General features: G+C 51.9%; 1 protein-coding gene and 2 pseudogenes across 1 annotated transcript; 2 read left to right on the forward strand and 1 right to left on the reverse strand.

Annotated features, from left to right (window-relative positions):
- The first annotated feature begins 4,981 nt into the window (after window positions 1–4,981).
- On the forward strand, window positions 4,982–6,073 carry LOC116963617 (annotated as a pseudogene).
- Window positions 6,074–8,482: 2,409 nt separating this feature from the next.
- Window positions 8,483–10,166, reverse strand: LOC116963616 (feather keratin Cos1-1/Cos1-3/Cos2-1-like). Its single transcript, XM_042787095.1, has 3 exons — window positions 10,152–10,166; window positions 9,424–9,534; window positions 8,483–9,133 (listed from the first exon to the last, which is right to left on the reverse strand). Exons 1-3 carry the CDS (start codon window positions 10,164–10,166, stop codon window positions 8,795–8,797), a joined length of 465 nt encoding a protein of 154 aa, XP_042643029.1. The 3' UTR covers window positions 8,483–8,794.
- A 7,069-nt stretch (window positions 10,167–17,235) lies between these two features.
- Window positions 17,236–18,324, forward strand: LOC122152792 (annotated as a pseudogene).
- The last annotated feature ends 1,508 nt before the right edge of the window (window positions 18,325–19,832 follow it).

The raw sequence follows: 19,832 nt of genomic DNA on the forward strand, positions 1-19,832 counted from the left end.
TATGAGGCTTCTAACCCCAGCCCCTCACAGGAAGAGGATCTTGGTCTGCACATGTCCTCTGGCCTCCCTCCTCTCCTGAAGCCAATGGATCACGGGGAACAGCCTTGGTACCTGAACCTCAGAAACTCAGGGCTACAAAGACAGCCAAGATCTTCTGCCCTGACTTATCAGTGAAACCTTGAGAGTGAATGGGCTGGAAAAGAGAGGCAAAGAGGGATGGACGGTTGAGGAAAAAAAAAAAAAACAGGTTAAGGGAGTCTGAGATGACCAAGGGAACAGGTGTTTCTTCTCTGTCATCAGTTCTGATGCAGGACCTTTGCTAGCAGGCTCAGAAAGAGCTGAAGAAAAGATGCCATCAGCACAGCAACTTCTATTCACAGCTTTCCTCCCACATGGCGTTCAGGGTCTACTTTACTTTGGAGGCTAGGTAAAGAAAGTTGGTGGGCTGTGCTCTGCCCATGGCTTGAAACCTGCTACTAGCTTTAGGCAGGCTTTAAAGCTGCCCATGGTTTTAAACCTTCTTCCCAGCTGTTGCAGATAAGTGTTTTAAACCGCTTCAAGCATCACCATCAAAGGTATTAGCAACAGTGATTTTAACCTGAATCTGTAGAAGTGCAACTTAACAGAGTTCAATGGCAAGATTCACTCTATTACTTACTGCATGGAACAAAGATACAAAGGCAAATCGAGTTAGAATCAGTTTAGAATGGTTTACAGAGAGACCAGAGATGCCAAAGAGTAAGGGAGACCCTCCCATTAAGTCTGGAGTTTCAGAATGGTCTCCCTTGTTTTTTTAACTCCTTCTCAGAGAGGAGTCTTGGTGGGGCTGGATGCAGAGTTAGTCGCAGACTTGGTCAACACTTTATGGCTAATGGAACTAGCTACCTGGATTTCAACAGACATTCATCTGACATGCTATCAGTCACTTACCGAGGATCTGTTGCAAGTAAGGGGTCTCCCTGCCTTGGGGAAGGAAAGATCCCTCAGCCTCAGGTAAGAAATCTCAAACCTTGATGTTAAAGAAGGCACCTGCCATCCAGGCGTCCGGTGTTATTTCGCTCCGTAGTTCAAACCCTAGGCTTTCCAAAGCAAAGTCTCAGGCATCGAATCCTATAAAATTAAATAACTTAGTAGAGTGGTACAGGGGCGGAATTAGCTTGAACTGGGTGCCTCCAGAGCGGGACCCTGAACAAAAAATCCCTGGGCACTTATACCCTTACAGACTACTTGCCCTCCCTTTGGTCCAATAGTGATTCTGGTCTGAGATCTTGTGACTCCTTATTGGACTCCTTGACTGTCTCCAGACAGGCCACTTCCTTGTCTAGCTGCAGCTGTTGTTGACGGTTGTAGCCTCCTTTCCTTCTGGTTTGCGCTGGCTCTGGAGGCCTTGTTTTGCTTCGCTAGGTGCACATTCAGTAAATCTAGGTGAAAGTTTACAGCTTGTGGCCCGAGGCTTTGGCAAATCTAGCTACTCATGCAAAGTGACAAAAGCTAAGCAAACAGCAGACTAAATCAAACAACTTCATAACTGATTCATTCTATTTAAATCTTAGCTATTTAAGCTAATTGACTAGTATCTCTCTACAGTGAGAGGCACCCCTGCTTAGGGGGAGAGTTGCCTGGCGTGCAGTCCAGTTGCCATACAGGGAGAGATCACATCGGGCTCATGCAATGATCTGTTGTTGGAGGAAGATCTCATTGCTTCGAGGAGCAAACTTGAGAGGCATCCTAGCTCGAGGGGGGATGCCCGCCATGCAGCCATGCTGCCTAGCAGGGAGAGCTCAATGAAGGCTCCCTTAGGCTGTCATATTTCTGGGATAAAGTGGTTGGCTCCTAGTCAAATTGCATACAGTGGGAAAGGTATGCAGGAGACTCCTTGTACCCACAACTTTCTTTGTTCCTTGATAAATGAGTCTTGGAAAATCCACCCGCTATTCAGGGTGTGCCAGGCTCATATGCACTGGTACTCACTGTCCTCTGCTCCTTTGTGGGTTTCCTAGAGGAGTTCTTGGCCTGGCCACAGCTCAGGCCTTGACCTCCTTTGGAGCCTGTACCAACCTCCTGCTAGTTTGGTGATGGGGCATCGAGTGCATCCACCACACCAGGTACACAAGCACAAAAGCCATTTGACATCGTTGCCCAATATCCTCAGAGGGGAAAAGTAGTGGGAGAAAGAGACTGCTCCTGATGGCGCAGATAGAAAGCAGGAAAAAAGCGTGCAAATGACAAACACTCACGGCGCTCCTGATTACCATCGTTTTAGAAAAGCACATAGACTTTGCCTGACTTCCAGACACCCAGCCAGCTGCCTGCTCACTCCCTCTCCCTCCTCAACAGGACGGGAGGAGAAAGTAAGGTGAAAAAGGTCACGGGTCAACGTAAAGACAGGGGGATTACTTAACAGTTACCAACACAGGTAAAACAGGCTAGACTTGGAGAATATTCCTTTAGCTTATTACCAATGAAAAATAGAGCAGCATTCTGGGAAACAGGAAAAAAGGAAAAACACCTTCACTCCATCCCCACCGTTTTTTCACAGACTCCGTTTTCTTCTATTTCCTCCATCCTTAATCAGCACAGTAGGATGTGGAATGAGGGGTTGTGGTCAGTCCACATGTTTCTTTCTGTGCAAAGATGGACTTTGCCAGACCTGCCTCTGAACAGGCAGCAAGGTGTAGGTGGTTTCCACAAAATCATAGGTCTCTGCCTTTCCAGACACAGTTGCTAGGCCATCAGACTCTGTGTTTTCATGGGGGCTACAGAAGTGCTTGTGAATGAACAGTAAAGAAGATTGACACAATGCTGTTTGACTCACCCTGTGGCACCCGGGGTCTGTCCTATATCTCACTGCCAAGCAACACCTGGAGCCCAGTGCCTTTGGACCAATATCCCTTTGGTGCAAGGTCTCGTCCACTGCCTCACTCTGCACGGGGCTGAAGACATGCAGAAGTGCATCTGGCATTGTCAGGTACATGAGAAGCCTGTGCCCCATCCCAGTCACCAGCAAGACTACATCATAAGGGCATTGATTCAGGGACAATAGCCTGCGTAAGCGGGCAGGCTTTCTTAACCTTCCTCCATCTATGTAGAGCAAGAACTGGTGGGCACAGGAGGCAGAGAATGCGCTTCAGTTCTCTGGGCACCTCTCTGCCAGATCGAAGGCACCGCTATCCAGTTGCAGATGGACTCCTCCTGGCATGGGCAACCTGCTACTCTGCGGTGCTCACAAACACAAGGGAGAATGCCCAGGCTATGACCTGCACATGCCCTCACGATGAGGGTCACACAAGTACAGAGGGACACATGTGTGCTCACACCTGCCTGTGTTCTGGGTTGAGTGAGTGGTGGAGTTTTTTGGTGGCAGGGGACGGGGCTATCGTGGTGGCCCCTGTGAGAAACTTCTCAAAGATCCCCCAGCTCCAAGTCAGCTCCAGTTCTGTTTGGGAAATTGAGCCAATCAGCTGCGCCTCTGCGATAACGTATTTAAGAAGGGGGATGGTGATGGGCAGTCGGACTTCTGAGGAGCAGTTGATACAGCTGCATGAACACCAAGGTCAGTGGAGGAAAGGAGGAGGAAAGGAGGGGTGAGGTGTGCTGGAGCAGAGACCCCCCTGTATCCTGTGGTGAAACGGCAGGGCGGCCCCCTCTGCCACCCATGAAGATCTACGGTGGAGCAGACACTGATTTATGGCCTGTTTTTATCACCTAGTTGATCAAGGTTCTGTTCCCGAAGAAGGCCGGGGTCTCATGGGAAAAGGTAGCCCTGCTGCTGTAATTCAGTGCTGGGAGGATTGCAGCATGCGGGGGTGTCCCACACCGGAGCAGCTCGGGAAGGGCTACAGCCGTGGTAGAGAATCCAGTCGGAGGAAGTTAGTGACCATTGACGGAGCAGTGTGGGGAACGCTGCGGCCCGTGGGAGGAATTCATGTTGGAGAAAGTTTGTGGAGGACTGCCTCCTTTGAGAGGGTGACCACGATGGAGCAGGAGGAACAAGTTCCAGACAATCCCCTCACTGAAGATGAAGGAAGTGTCAGCGCTGACTGCACCCCCCATTCCTTGCCCCTGCGCCACTGGGGGAGTAGGTAGAAATATCGGGACCAGAACTGAGCCCTGGAAAAAGGGAGGGGTGGGGGGATGGTGTTCTCAAGGTGTGGCAATGCTTCTCACTGTCCTACTCTGTTATGTGTTGTTAGTGTCTGTAATAAATGTATGGGTTTTTTTCTTCCACTAACGAGTCTGCCTTTTGTTCGTGATCATAAAGGGGAATTTTTCCCCATCCCAGTCCTATCTCAAACCCCAAGCCTTCTCTCTGTCCCTTCTCATTGCCGGAGGGGAACGGAGAGAGAGATGCTGCATTGTGGTTTGCTGCCAACCAGGCCCAAACCACAACAGCCTGCATGGAGCCATGCAAATATTTGAGCATACATATAAAGCCAGGAATCCATCGGCAGCTGCGGACCCTGTTGGGGAGACGATGGGGACCACACTGGCAGAACACGACACAGTACCCCGGGAAGAGAGCGGGCCCCACTCATGCTCCTGGTGGAAACGAGTGCAGCAAATTTATCCTCAGAGTACTGTTAGTGTTGCAATAGTGTCATATCCTTCCAGCAGAAGCCCACATGTGTGCAACAGTGATGGACCTTATGAGAGTGATGGGAGCAGGAGGACAAAAAGCATTTGGGGTGTCCTCTCTCATGTGGGTCCTTGGACACAATCGGACAAGGAGCACATGAGTGGTGCCCATTTCCTGACAACTTTGCCACAAACAAGCCCACAGGAATGACACACTGCAAAGGGTGTTACTAGCACTTGAGTTGAGTCTTCCTTCTGCGCTGACGTATTTCTGTCCCGGAAAACCTTAGGCCTCTCATCCTGGTACTTACAGAAACCTTCATATGGGAAAGCGCGTGACAGAAGCCAGGAGATGAAAAGGCAGCAGTGCAGGAAGCCAGGACACAGCCCATGCCATTAGCTGGGATGTTTTGCATTTGGCATGAGCTCGTCAGAAAATTATTACTTCCACAGAGGGTGCCTCTGGGCCCGAGGCAGTGCAGGACGACTATAAAAGACAGCCCAGCTCTCTCCTCTCTCATCCACTTCTCTCACCTCCTTCTCCTTGGGAACCAGGTGAGTGTGAAGCCTCTTCTGCTCCTCCTTCAAGATCAGGTCTTTCCTCCGTGTATGTCTCAGGTGACACGGGTTGTCCTAGGCCAGAGCTGGGAGCTGCTTCTCATGGGACATGAAAGGGGGGAGAAGTTGTTCTGCAGAGAGAGCTTGGGTCTGAGTGGAGGTGGCTCTGGGGCTTTGAGCTGGGCAGCGTACACTGGGCTCAGGGGTGCCTCGGCTCCACTGTGGTTGGGTGCGTTGCTGCTTCTCACATAACTCCGTTTTCTGCTCCCCTGCTGCCTTCTCCCCCAGGTGCACCTCCGGCCCCGAGACATGTCCTGCTGCAGCCCGTGCCAGCCCTGCGTGCCCTGCTGCCAGCCCTGCGGCCCGACCCCGCTGGCCAACAGCTGCAATGAGCCCTGTGTCAGGCAGTGCCAGGACTCTACCGTTGTCATCGAGCCCTCCCCCGTGGTGGTGACCCTGCCCGGCCCCATCCTCAGCTCCTTCCCACAGAACACCGTTGTGGGCTCCTCCACCTCCGCCGCCGTTGGCAGCATCCTCAGCTGTGACGGAGTCCCCATCAACTCGGGGGGCTTTGACCTCTCCTGCATCACCAGCCGCTACTGCGGCAGAAGGTGCCCCCCCTGCTAAAGCTGCTGGCAGCGTCCTTGGGCACAACCCTCTGAGACTTCAGAACATGCTGCTGGAATAGAGAGCCAATCGCCTTGCATTAAGAGCTTCAGGACATTGTTTCCTTCTTGCACTCTCTTCTCTCTCTCTTTCCTTTGCTGTCACTGTCTCCCAACGCCTGCCTAGCTGGTACCTATTCTCCTCCCTCCTTTTGTGGGACAGGCAGACAGACATTCCGCAGAAGTTCCAACACACCATGTTGGCTGCTCCTCGGTTTGCCATTGAGAAACCTCCTTTCTTTCTTTAGACTCATTAAAGTTGTGCTGCATCCAGACCTGGTCCTCCGAGTCCTCCTTCCTTCTGAGGCAACAATTTCAGTCCCCTTTTCCATGGAGTTGAGGAAGACATCCATAGCTACTCCATAGCCAATGGCCGTGAGTGACAACATGTTTCCAAAGGCTGGCAGGAGTGGGGATGCAGAGAAAATCAGACCTGGGGACAGGCACATAAACTCATCTCCCCCTTCCCTTTCCCTCCATTACGTGATCTGGGTTCCATGGGCAGAGCACATGGGGACAGGCAGGTGAGACCGGTACCTCATACAGTCCTTCAGCGCCCGGCAGGGACCAGCTGCTGTCCAGACAGGGCTGAGGTAATTCACAAGTTAGTACTGGGATCAGCCATGCTCAGGCTGTGCAATGGACTCCCCACTCCCCATAAAAGAAAGACCCCCAAAAGAATCCCATGGCTTGTTTCAGGTGTCCATCTTCCCTGTGCAATCAACTCGTGGCTTCACTATTAATGCCAAGATTTAGGTACGCTTTTCAGTGATACTTGAAAACTTCTTTTTAGACCTTGGCATTCAGCCCCGGGTAATACTCTAAATCCTGGCATTCCTCGGGTGTCTGTGGTCTCTTGGCTGCAGAAAAGGAACTCCTGTAGGCATCTCTGAGCTCAAAATTATGGCCCAGGCACAGAGCACCCCGTGAACTATGGGAGGTTCCACCCATGCTCCTTCTGCCCACATCTCTGGGCTTAGACACACCCTTCCTAATTCTCACTGGGCACATTCTTGTTTTGCCCAGGGACCAAGGCTTCATCACCTCCTAACGAAATCTGCTTCTCAAGCACCAGGGTCAGTTGCCAGTATCCACGTTTCTCCACTGTGTGTGTGACCCCTACAGGCAGCCCCATGGCTCAAGCATCGCTTGTGGCCCCAGAACACGGTGGTACATGACAGGTACCAACCCAACTACAGCACAAACGCTGGGGATGACCCTGCCTGCACTCATCTTCCCTTGCTCCGCAAGTCCTTTGAGGCAGGGGCAGCCCAAGCCCTGCTCACACCACCACTGCTCTTCACATGCAGGCCCTTCCCAGCACTGCAGTCTTTGCCAGTCCCTGCCTGCAGTATAGGCCTCACTCAGTGATCGAGTCTAAGAAAGGAAAAGGCTATTAGCCATGCTGTATCCCATTTTCTCTGAAAAATATGTTAGTCTTGACTGCAATACACCTTTTCAGGGAAGAGATCTTTCCTAATATCCAATCTAAACCTCCCCCGGCACAGCTTGAGGCTGGTTCTTCTCATCTTATCACTTGTTACTTGGGAAAAGAGACCAACACCCACCTGCTACAACCTCCTTTCAGGTAGCTGTAGAGAGCAACAAGGTCTCTCCTGAGCCTCCTTTTCTCCAGACTAAGCAATCCCTTTTACCTCAGTAATGTAGACCATTGTTGGAGAGGTCATCAAGTGTGATTCGGAAGAGGAGAGAACACTGCCAATGTCTTTGCCCAGGGGAGGATAAACTATGGTGAGACACCCAGTAAGCTGAGCATCCTTCTGGAGCAATGAGTTCATCTCTGACAACATGAAATTAATGTACCATGTTTTCAAGTGAAGGACTCAACCCTATCGCTTTGTCTTCAGAGGAACCAGGCTGACATGGGTAGGAGAAATTATCTTGGCTAGAGCCCAGAGCCACCTCTTCCTCACCATGCTCTGCTGGAGCTGCAGTGGCCTATGGGGCCGTTGTGTTTCCAGGGAGCAGGGACTCCAATCTGTTTGATACCAGTACTAACTTGGGAATTACCTCAGCCTTGCATGTCTGGACAGCAGCTGGGCCCTGCCGGGTGTTGAAGAACTGTATGATGTACCGGCCTCACCTGCCTGTGCCCGTGTGCACTGGCCATGGAACACAGGTCAAGTAAAGGAGGAGAGGGAATGGGGGGAGCTAAGACTGTGGGCTGTCCTCAGGCATCACTCTTTCCCCAGCACCACTCCTGCTGCCCCTTGGAGCCAACATCTATTTGAACCTCCTTCCCCAGCAGAGGTGCATCCGGGGCGAGAGGAAGGCTGTTCTCCAAGAGCCGGAGGGGCTGCTAACCTCATCCATTGGCCTCCCACAGCCGTGGGCTCCTCACTCAAGGGCAGCAGTTGCTGGGCTCCTCATTCACAGAAATTGGTCCAGGGCCCAGTGCTCCAGGCCCACCTGGGAAGGGAGGCAGCAAGGCTGCAGAGACTGATAGCCACTGGCTGTGGCACAGCCAGAGATGTCTTCCTTCAGCTCCAGGGCACGGGGCACAAAAGACAACCCGGTGCAGTGAGTCCTACCCTCTCCTTCCCCTGGGAATGAGGAAGGGTCCTCTTTTGCGCCCAAACGCATCCTCTCCAAAAACCCCCTTTTTGTTCCTGAGCAGACTGGAAGAGTTACCCCAGAAGGAAGGAGGACTCGGAGGCGCGGGCTTGGAAGCAGCACAATTTTAATGAGTCTGAAGAAGAAAAGGAGGTGGCTCCCAGGGGGCACCAGGGCCAGGCACTAAGATGCAGTGAAGCTCCGGCAGGGTGTCCGTCTGCCTGCCTTGCAGAGAGAGGGAGGCCAACAGGTCCCCGCTAGGCTGGTGTTAGGAGATAGTGAGAGCAAAGGAATGAGAGAGAGAAGAGAGTGCAAGAAAGAAACAATGTCCTGAAGCTCTTAATGCAATGCCATTGGCTCTCTATTGCAGCACCATATTCAGAGGTCTCAGAGGGTCTTGCCCAAGGACGCTGCCAGCAGCTTTAGCAGGGGGGGCACCTTCTGCCACAGTAGCGGCTGGTGATGCAGGAGAGGTCAAAGCCCCCCGAGTTGATGGGGACTCCGTCACAGCTGAGGATGCTGCCGACGGCGGCGGAGGTGGAGGAGCCCACAACGGTGTTCTGTGGGAAGGAGCTGAGGATGGGGCCAGGCAGGGTCACCACCACGGGGGAGGGCTCGATGACGACGGTGGAGCTCTGGCACTGCCTGACACAGGGCTCATTGCAGCTGTTGGCCAGCGGGGTCGGGCCACAGGGCTGGCAGCAGGGCACGCAGGGCTGGCACGGGCTGCAGCAGGACATGTCTCGGGGCCGGAGGTGCACCTGGGGGAGAGGGCAGCGGGGACCAGAAAACGGAGTCATGTGAGAAGCAGCAACGCACCCAACCACAGTGGAGCCGAGGCACCCCCGAGCCCAGTGTACGCTGCCCAGCTCAAAGCCCCGGAGCCACCCCCACTCAGTCCCAGGGTGTCTCTGCAGAAGAATTTCTCCCCCCTTCCATGTCCCATGAGAAGAAGCTCCCAGCTCTGGCCTTGGACAGCCCGTGTCACCTGAGACATACACGGAGGAAAGACCTGATCTTGAAGGAGGAGCAGAAGAGGCTTCACACTCACCTGGTTCCCAAGGAGAAGGGGGCGAGAGAAGTGGATGAGAGAGGAGAGAGCTGGGCTCTCTTTTATAGTCCTCCTGAACTGCCTCGCACGCTCTGTGGAAGTAATAATTTTCTGGCGAGCTCATGCCAAATGCAAAACATCCCAGCTAATGGCATGGGTTGTGTCCTGGCTTCCTGCACTGCTGCCTTTTCATTTCCTGGCTTCTGTCACGCGCTTTCCCATATGAAGGCTTCTGTAAGTGCCGGGATGAGAGGCCTAAGGTTTTCCGGGGCAGAAATACGTCAGCGCAGGCAGAAGACTCGACTCAAGTGCTTGTGGCATCATGTGCAGTCAGGTGATATGCACCTGCGTCATTTCTGTGGGATTGCTCGTGGCAAAGTTGTCAGGAAATGGGCACCGCTCTTGTGCTCCTTGTCCGAGTGTTCCGAAGGACGCCCATGAGAGATGACACGCCAAATGCTTTTTGTCCTCCTGCTCCCATCCCTCTATTGCACTATTGGAACATTAACAGTACTCTGAAGACAAATTTGCTGCACTCGTGTCCACCAGGAGCATGAGTGGGGCCTGCTCTCTTCCCGGGGTTCTTGAATTGTGTTCTGCCAGTGTGGTCCCCAGCATCTCAACAACAGGGTCTGCAGCTGCCGGTGGTTTCCTGGCTTTATGTGAGCATCCTTAGTTTTGCATGGCTCCATGCAGGCATGTGTGAGCACACGTGTGTCCCTCTGTACTTGTGTGACCCTCATCGTGAGGGCATGTGCAGGTCATAGCCTGGGCATTCTCTCTTGTTGTGTCCATGAGCACCGCAGAGTAGCAGGTTGCCTATGCCAGGGGAATCCATCTGCAGTTGGAAGCGGTGCCTTCGATCTGGCAGAGAGGTGCCCAGAGAAATGAAGCACATTCTCTGCCTCCTGTGCCCACCAGTTCTTGCTCTACATAGATGGAGGAAAGCCAAGAAAGCCTGCCCGCTTACGCAGGCTGTTGTCCCTGTATCAATGCCCTTATGATGTAGTGTTGCTGGTGACTGGGACGGGGCACAGGCTTCTCATTTAGCTGACAATGCCAGATGCACTTCTGCATGTCTCCAGCCCCGTGCAGAGCGAGGCAGTGGACGAGACTTTGCACCAAAGGGATATTGGTCCAAAGGCACTGGGCTCCAGGTGTTGCTTGGCAGTGAGATATAGGACAGACCCTGGGTGCCACAGGGTGAGTCAAACAGCATTGTGTCAATCTTCTTTGATGTTCAAGTACAAGGACTTATGTAGCCCCCATAAAATCACAAATTCTGATGGCCTAGCAACTCTGTCTGGGAAGGCAGGGACTTGTGATTTAGAAGAGACCACCTACACCTTGATGCTTGTTCAGGATCAACTCAGGCAAAGTCCATCTTTGTGCAGAAAGAGACTTGTGTACTGACCGCAACCCCACAATGCACATCCCCTGTGCTGCTTAATGTTGGAGGAAATAGAAGAGCTTAAGTTGGAGGTAATAGAGGGAGTTACGAAGGAAGTTGTGTATGTGAAGAAGCTTTGGAGGTGGAGTGAAGGTATTTTGGAATCAGTCCAGTCTTCATTAAGGAACAGATGTAACTTTGGAAAATCGTATAATTTGTTGCATTTAAAGAGTTGGAATAAATCTTCCAAAAATACAGCCATCTAAAGTCCTTGGTAGATTCTTTAGGCAGTGAAATGGATTGAATTAATTATTGTGATTTCCTTAGTGTTATTATCATCATATCTTAACTGCTGTATTTCATGATCTCCCTAGGCCCCTTTGAACCCTCAGGGCACTTTCCCAAAGGAATCTGCCTCGTAGTTTCCTGAGGGGCAAAAACCTGCTCTTATGAAGTGCTTCTCTATTTTTCACTGGTAATAGGTTAAAGGAAATTTCCCAAGTCTAGCCTGTTTTTCCTGTGTTGGTAACTGTTAAGTTATCCCCCTGTCTTTACATCGACCCATTATCTTTTTCAACTTATGTCCTGGGTTGAGTGAGCGGTGGAGTATTTTTGGTGGCAGGAGAGGGGGCTATGTGGGAGGCCCCCTGTGAGAAGCTTCTCGAAGATCTCCCAGCTCCAAGCCAACTCCAATTCTGTTTGGAAACCTGAGCCAATCATCTGAGCCTCTACAATAACGTATTTAAGAAGGGACATGGTGACGTGCCATCAGACTTGTGAGGAGGAGCTGCAGCAGCTGCGTGAACACCAAGTTCAGTGGAGGAACGGAGGAAGAAAGGAGGTGGGAGGTGTGCCAGAGCAGAGACCCCCCTGTATCCTGTGGTGAGAAGGCAGGGCGGCCCTGCCTGCCACCCGTGAAGTTCTACGGTAGAGCAGACACTGATTTATGGCCCATTTATGTTTGCTGATGTTCTGTAGGTGGGGGCTGCCATTGCTGTGATGTGAGTGCCCCGACTTGGGCTCCGCCGACCCTGAACTTCTGCCTGCTGCCACCCCCTTGCGTCAAAGATGATTGAAGGGCTGGAGTACCTGTCCTATGAGGAAAGACTGACGGAGTTAAGTCTTTTCTCCCTGGAGAACAAAAGGCTCAGGGGGACCTCAGCACAGTGGTCCCCTATTGAAAGATCTGCTGCAAAGAGGACAGAGGCTCTCTGATCACAGGAAGCCTTGGGGAGCAGGCAAGGGGCAAGGAGAGATCTCCAGCAGCCAGGGACTGCAGTGCTGTGAAGACCCTGGCCTGCGTGTGAGCAGCAGTGGTGGCGTGAGCAGAGGTGAGACCACTTGGAGAGTCAGGTGAGCTGAGTAGGGGCAGGGTGTGGCTAAACCACCATTTCTACAGCCATAGTGGTGTGATTTTCCCTGTCTCTCAAGGGTTAGACATCCTCCTTGAGAGGGCATTTGACAACTCCTTCTCAGCTAGAGATGTCCTCACATACATTAACAAGAATTACAAAATGCTTAAAACTCTCTAGTAGCGTGGTCATCTTCCTAGGCGTTCTTGGACCAGCCTTATCCCCTCTCTATGGAGCAATGCCTCACTGCTGTACTCCCACAAATGCAGAGACCTGTGTTTCTGGGATAAGCAGACTCCCCACCGCCTCCAATTGCTGATTCTGGGACATCAGAATTGATGCTGTGCAGACTAAGCCCCCTCCATTTTGACATAGCATACATGTGTACAGTATCTTGTAATCCCCATAAGAGAGGAAGTTCTGCTCCATCCACACACCGTGGGTCATTTTTTACACATCCCAAAACCATCATTAATGCACACAGGTGGTGTAAACTGTCCTTATAATGTAAAGCATTGTCCTGGTTTGGGCTGGAATAGAGTTAATGTTTCTTTTTGGTAACTAGAGTAGTGCTGTGTTTTGGATTCAGCATTGGGTGTGGTATGAGAAGAATGCTGATAGCACACTGATGTTTTCAGCTGCTGCTGAGATTTCAGGGACTCTTCGACTCCCCATGTCCCGCTCGTGTGCAAGTGCACGAGAAGCAGGGAGGGAGCACGGCCAGAGCACCAGACCCAAATTGGCCAATGAAATATTCCATATCATGTAACGTCATGCTCACTATATAGAGGAGGGGGTGATCGGCAAGCGGGGGGGGGGGGGGGCGGACTCTCGCTTCCGGGACTGCGATTGCAGGATCTTGGTATTTTGGGATTGCTAGCTGGGAACAGGCTGGGTATTGGTCAGCAGGTGGTGAGCATTTGCATTGGGCGTTGCCCATTTATATTTTCTGTTGCTGTCATTGTTTTCATTTTGTTACCATTATTAAACTGTTTCTACCTCAACCTGTGAGTCTCCCTTTACCCCTCCAATTCCCTCCCCCTTTGCCAGGTGGTAGGGAGGGTGGGTGAGCGGCTGCGGGGTGGTTGGCTGCTGACCAGGCTCCAACCACGACAAGCACAAATGTGACCTTTTCTCAGAAAGGAAAATGAAGCAAGCAAAAATAAGTGATGCAAAAGAAATCAGTTGCTCACCACCAACTGATTGATGCTCAGCCAGTCTGCAAGCAATCCAGCCCCCACCAACTTCACCCCCCAGTTTTATTGCAGAGTCTGACGTCAATATGGTATGGAATCCCCTTTAGTCAGCTGGGGACAGCTGTCCCAGCTCTGACCCTTCCCAGTTTCTTCGGCACCCTTGGCCTACTTGCTGGCGGGCAGTCTAAGGAGCAGAAAAGGCCATGATGCCGGGTAAGCACTGATCAGCAACAACTAAAATATCCCTATATTATCAACACTATTTTCAGCACAAATCAAAACACAGCCCCATACAGACTACTAGGAAGAACTTAACTCTATCCCAGGCAAAACCAGTACACTCACTGACTTCCCTTTCCAGCTTGACCCCAGACATCTGAAAGACAAGAGCCTGAGCCAGAACAGAAGCAGGACAACTTAAAACCTCTGTGCACACTTGCAGACCTATGATTGTATTGGCATTTTGGAAAAGCTGGGACAACTCTCATGTCTGGAGTGTGTCGTAGCTCTGCAAAACAGAAGGCAAAGTTGCAGCCCTACACTCCATAAGAGCAGATTTTTTACCCTCAGGAAATTACAAGTCCTGGCCATAGCTCAGGCCTTGACCTCCTTTGGAGCCTGTACCAACCTTCTGCTAGTTTGGTGATGGGGCATTGAGTACATCCACCTCACCACGTACACAAGCACAAAAGCCATTTGACATCATTGCCCACCATCCTCGGAGGGGAAAAGTAGTGGGAGAAGGAGACTGCTCCTGATGGCGCAGATAGAAAGCAGGAAAAAAGCGTGTAAATGACAAACACTCATGGCGCTCCTGATTACCATCGCTTTACAAAAGCACATAGACTTTGCCTGGCTTCCAGACACCCAGCCAGCTGCTTGCTCACTCCCTCTCCCTCCTCAACAGGACGGTAGGAGAAAGTAAGGTGTCGTGGTTTGGGCTTGGTCGGCAGCCAACCACCACACAGCAGCTTTCTCTCTCCCTTCTCTTCTGGCAATGAGAAGGGACAGAAAGCCAGGCTTGGGGTTCAAGATAGGATTGGAATGGGGAAAAAATCCCCCCTTTATGGTCACAAGCAAAAGGCAGACTCGTTAGGGGAAGAAAAAATAGTACATACATTTAATACAGACACAACACGTAACAGAGTAGGACAGTGAGAAGCATTGTCACATCTTGATAACACCTTCCCCCCGCCCCTCCCTTTTTCCCTGGGCTCAGTTCTGCTCCCGGTATCTCTACCACCTCCCCCAGCAGCGCAGGGGCAGGGAATGTGGGTTGCAGTCAGTGCTGCCACTTCCTTTATCTTCGGTGATGGGAGTTTCTGGAACTTCTTCCCCCTGCTACATCGTGGTCCCTCTCTCACAGCAGACGGTCCTCCACAAACTTTCTCCAACATGAGTTACTCCCATGGGCTGCAGCGTTCCCCACACTGCTCCATCGTGGGTCACTAACTTTCTCCAACTGGATCCTCTCCCACGGCTGCAGCACTTCCCGAGCTGCTTCGGCGTGGGACACCCCCGCATGCTACAATCCTCCCAGTGCTGAATTACAGAAGTGGGGTCTAACTTTTCCCACAAGACCCCATCCTTCTTTTGACACAGCACCTTGATTATTCCAGGCAGATGCCACGGGCCATAAATCAGTGTCTGCTCTACCATAGAACTTCACGGGTGGCAGGCAGGGCCGCCCTGCCTTCTCACCACAGGATACAGGGGGGTCTCTGCTCTGGCACACCTCCCACCTCCTTTCTTCCTCCGTTCCTCCACTGAACTTGGTGTTCACGCAGCTGCTGCAGCTCCTCCTCACAAGTCTGATGGCACGTCACCACGTCCCTTCTTAAATACGTTATCGTAGAGGCTCAGATGATTGGCTCAGGTTTCCAAACAGAAGTGGAGCTGGCTTGGAGCTGGGAGATCTTCGAGAAGCTTCTCACAGGGGGCCTCCCACATAGCCCCCTCTCCTGCCACCAAAAATACTCCACCGCTCACTCAACCCAGGACATAAGTTGAAAAAGATAATGGGTCGATGTAAAGACAGGGGGATAACTTAACAGTTACCAACACAGGAAAAACAGGCTAGACTTGGGAAATTTCCTTTAACCTATTACCAGTGAAAAATAGAGAAGCACTTCATAAGAGCAGGTTTTTGCCCCTCAGGAAACTACGAGGCAGATTCCTTTGGGAAAGTGCCCTGAGGGTTCAAAGTGGCCTAGGGAGATCATGAAATACAGCAGTTAAGATATGATGATAATAACACTAAGGAAATCACAATAATTAATTCAATCCATTTCACTGCCTAAAGAATCTACCAAGGACTTTAGATGGCTGTATTTTTGGAAGATTTATTCCAACTCTTTAAATGCAACAAATTATACGATTTTCCAAAGTTACATCTGTTCCTTAATGAAGACTGGACTGATTCCAAAATACCTTCACTCCACCTCCAAAGCTTCTTCACATACACAACTTCCTTCGTAACTCCCTCTATTACCTCCAACTTAAGCTCTTCTATTTCCTCCAACATTAAGCAGCACAGGGGATGTGCATTGTGGGGTTGCGGTCAGTACACAAGTCTCTTTCTGCACAAAGATGGACTTTGCCTGAGTTGATCCTGAACAAGCATCAAGGTGTAGGTGGTCTCTTCTAAATCACAAGTCCCTGCCTTCCCAGACAGAGTTGCTAGGCCATCAGAATTTGTGATTTTATGGGGGCTACATAAGTCCTTGTACTTGAACATCAAAGAAGATTGACACAATGCTGTTTGACTCACCCTGTGGCACCCAGGGTCTGTCCTATATCTCACTGCCGAGCAACACCTGGAGCCCAGTGCCTTTGGACCAATATCCCTTTGGTGCAAAGTCTCGTCCACTGCCTCGCTCTGCACGGGGCTGGAGACATGCAGAAGTGCATCTGGCATTGTCAGCTAAATGAGAAGCCTGTGCCCCATCCCAGTCACCAGCAGCACTACATCATAAGGGCATTGATACAGGGACAAAAGCCTGCGTAAGCGGGCAGGCTTTCTTGGCCTTCCTCCATCTATGTAGATCAAGAACTGGCGGGCACAGGAGGCAGATACTGCACTTCAGTTCTCTGGGCACCTCTCTGCCAGATCGAAGGCACCGCTATCCAGTTGCAGATGGATTCCCCTGGCATAGGCAACCTGCTACTCTGCGGTGCTCATGGACACAACAAGAGAGAGTGCCCAGGCTATGACCTGCACATGCCCTCACGATGAGGGTCACACAAGTACAGAGGGACACACGTGTGCTCACACATGCCTGCATGGAGCCATGCAAAACTAAGGATGCTCACATAAAGCCAGGAAACCACCGGCAGCTGCAGACCCTGTTGTTGAGATGCTGGGGACCACACTGGCAGAACACAATTCAAGAACCCCGGGAAGAGAGCAGGCCCCACTCATGCTCCTGGTGGACACGAGTGCAGCAAATTTGTCCTCAGTGTACTGTTAGTGTTGCAATAGTGTCAAACCCTTCCAGCAGAAGCCCACCTGTGTACAACAGTGATAGACCTTAAGTGAGGGATGGGAGCAGGAGGATAAAAAGCATTTGGGGTGTCCTCTTTCATGGCGGTCCTTGGGCACACTCCGACATGCATCACAAGAGTGGTGCCCATTTCCTGACAACTTTGCCACAAACAAGACAACAGAAATGACACAGGTGCATATCACCTGACTTCACAGCATGCTACTAGCACTTGAGTCGAGTCTTCCGCCTGCGCTGAGGCCCCGGAAATCCTTAGGCCTCTCATCCCGGCACTTACAGAAGCCTTCATAAGGGAAAGCGAGTGACAGAAGCCAGGAAATGAAAAGACCGCAGTGCAGGAAGCCAGAACACAGCCCATGCCATTAGCTGGGATGGTTTGCATTTGGCATGAGTTGTCTGAAAACTATTACTACCACAGAGCGTGCCTCTGGGCCTGAGGCAGTGCAGGACGACTATAAAAGACAGCCCAGCTCTCTCCTCTCTCATCCACTTCTCTCACCTCCTTCTCCTTGGGAACCAGGTGAGTGTGAAGCCTCTTCTGCTCCTCCTTCAAGATCAGGTCTTTCCTCCGTGTATGTCTCAGGTGACACGGGCTGTCCGAGGCCAGAGCTGGGAGCTGCTTCTCATGGGGGAGGGAAACGGTGAGAAGTTGTTCTGCAGAGAGAGCCTGGGACTGAGTCGGGGTGGCTCCGGGGTTTTGAGCTGGGCAGCGTACACTGGGCTCGGGGGTGCCTCGGCTCCACTGCGGTTGGGTGCGTTGCTGCTTCTCACGTGCCTCCGTTTTCTGGTCCCCGCTGCCCTCTCCCCCAGGTGCACCTCCGGCCCCGAGACATGTCCTGCTGCAGCCCGTGCCAGCCCTGCGTGCCCTGCTGCCAGCCCTGCGGCCCAACCCCGCTGGCCAACAGCTGCAATGAGCCCTGTGTCAGGCAGTGCCAGAGCTCCACCGTCGTCATCCAGCCCTCCCCCGTGGTGGTGACCCTGCCCGGCCCCATCCTCAGCTCCTTCCCACAGAACACCGTTGTGGGTTCCTCCACCTCCGCCGCTGTTGGCAGCATCCTCAGCTGTGACGGAGTCCCCATCAACTCGGGGGGCTTTGACCTCTCCTGCATCACCAGCCGCTACTGTGGCAGAAGGTGCCCCCCCTGCTAAAGCTGCTGGCAGCGTCCTTGGGCACGACCCTCTGAGACTTCAGAACATGCTGCTGGAATAGAGAGCCAATCGCCTTGCATTAAGAGCTTCAGGACATTGTTTCCTTCTTGCACTCTCTTCTCTCGCTCTTTCCTTTGCTGTCACTGTCTCCCAACTCCTGCCCAGCGGGGACCTATTGGCCTCCCTCCTTTTGTGGGACAGGCAGACAGACATTCCGCAGAAGTTCCAACACATCGTGTTGGCTGCTCCTCGGTTTGCCATTGAGAAACCTCCTTTCTTTCTTTAGACTCATTAAAGTTGTGCTGCATCCAATCCTGGGCCTCTGAGTCCTCCTTCCTTCTGAGGCGACAATTTCAGTCCCCTTTTCCATGGAGTTGAGGAAGACATCCATTGCTAATCCATAGCCAATGGCCGTGAGTGACAACATGTATCCAAAGGGTGGCAGGAGTGGAGATGTAGAGAAAATCAGACCTGGGGACAGGCACATAAACTCATCTCCCCCTTCCCTTTCCCTCCATTACGTGATCTGGGTTCCATGGGCAGAGCACATGGGGACAGGCAGGTGAGACCGGTACCTCATACAGTCCTTCAGCGCCCGGCAGGGACCAGCTGCTGTCCAGACAGGGCTGAGGTAATTCACAAGTTAGTACTGGGATCAGCCATGCTCAGGCTGTGCAATGGACTCCCCACTCCCCATAAACGAAATACCCCCAAAAGAATCCCATGGCTTGTTTCAGGTGTCCATCTTCCCTGTGCAATCAACTCGTGGCTTCACTATTAATGCCAAGATTTAGGTACTCTTTTCAGTGATACTTGAAAACTTCTTTTTAGATCTTGGCATTCAGCCCTGGGTAATACTCTAAATCCTGGCATTCCTCGGGTGTCTGTGGTCTCTTGGCTGCAGAAAAGGAACTCCTGTAGGCATTTCTGAGCTCAAAATTATGGCCCAGGCACAGAGCACCCCGTGAACTATGGGAGGTTCCACCCATGCTCCTTCCGCCCACAACTCTGGGCTTAGACACCACCTTCCTAATTCTCACTGGGCACATTCTTGTTTTGCCCAGGGACCAAGGCTTCATCACCTCCTAACGAAACCTGCTTCTCAAGCACCAGGGTCAGTTGCCAGTATCCACGTTTCTCCAGTCCCTCTTCACTGTGTGCGTGACCCCTACGGGCAGCCCCATGGCTCAAGCATCGCTTGTGGTCCCAAGACACGGTGGTACATGACAGGTACCAACCCAACTACAGCACAAACGCTGGGGATGACCCTGCCTGCACTCATCTTCCTTTGCTCCGCAAGTCCTCTGAGGCAGGGACAGCCCAAGCCCTGCTCACACCACCACTGCTCTTCACATGCAGGCCCTTCCCAGCACTGCAGTCTTTGCCAGTCCCTGCCTGCAGTATAGGCCTCACTCAGTGATCGAGTCTAAGAAAGGAAAAGGCTATTAGCCATGCTGTATCCCATTTTCTCTGAAAAATATGTTAGTCTTGACTGCAATACACCTTTTCAGGGAAGAGATCTTTCCTAATATCCAATCCAAACCTCCCCTGTCACAGCTTGAGGCTGGTTCTTCTCATCTTATCACTTGTTACTTGGGAAAAGAGACCAACACCCACCTGCTACAACCTCCTTTCAGGTAGCTGTTGAGAGCAACAAGGTCTCCCCTGAGCCTCCTTTTCTCCAGACTAAGCAATCCCTTTTGCCTCAATAATGTAGACCGTGGTTGGAGAGGTCATCAAGTGTGATTCGGAAGAGGAGAGAACACTGCCAATGTCTTTGCCCAGGGGAGCTAAACTATGGTGAGACACCCAGTAAGCT

This window comes from Tyto alba, unplaced genomic scaffold (assembly GCF_018691265.1).
Source record: "Tyto alba isolate M040663 unplaced genomic scaffold, T.alba_DEE_v4.0 Super-Scaffold_12, whole genome shotgun sequence".
NCBI classification, from domain to species: domain Eukaryota; kingdom Metazoa; phylum Chordata; class Aves; order Strigiformes; family Tytonidae; genus Tyto; species Tyto alba.

Bases quoted from the DNA above. Each gene is read 5' to 3' on its own strand.
- LOC116963616 (XM_042787095.1), bottom strand. The intron at 9,134-9,423 runs GTGAGTGTGAAG...CCTCTCCCCCAG, and splicing joins CCCTTCTCCTTGGGAACCAG to GTGCACCTCCGGCCCCGAGA.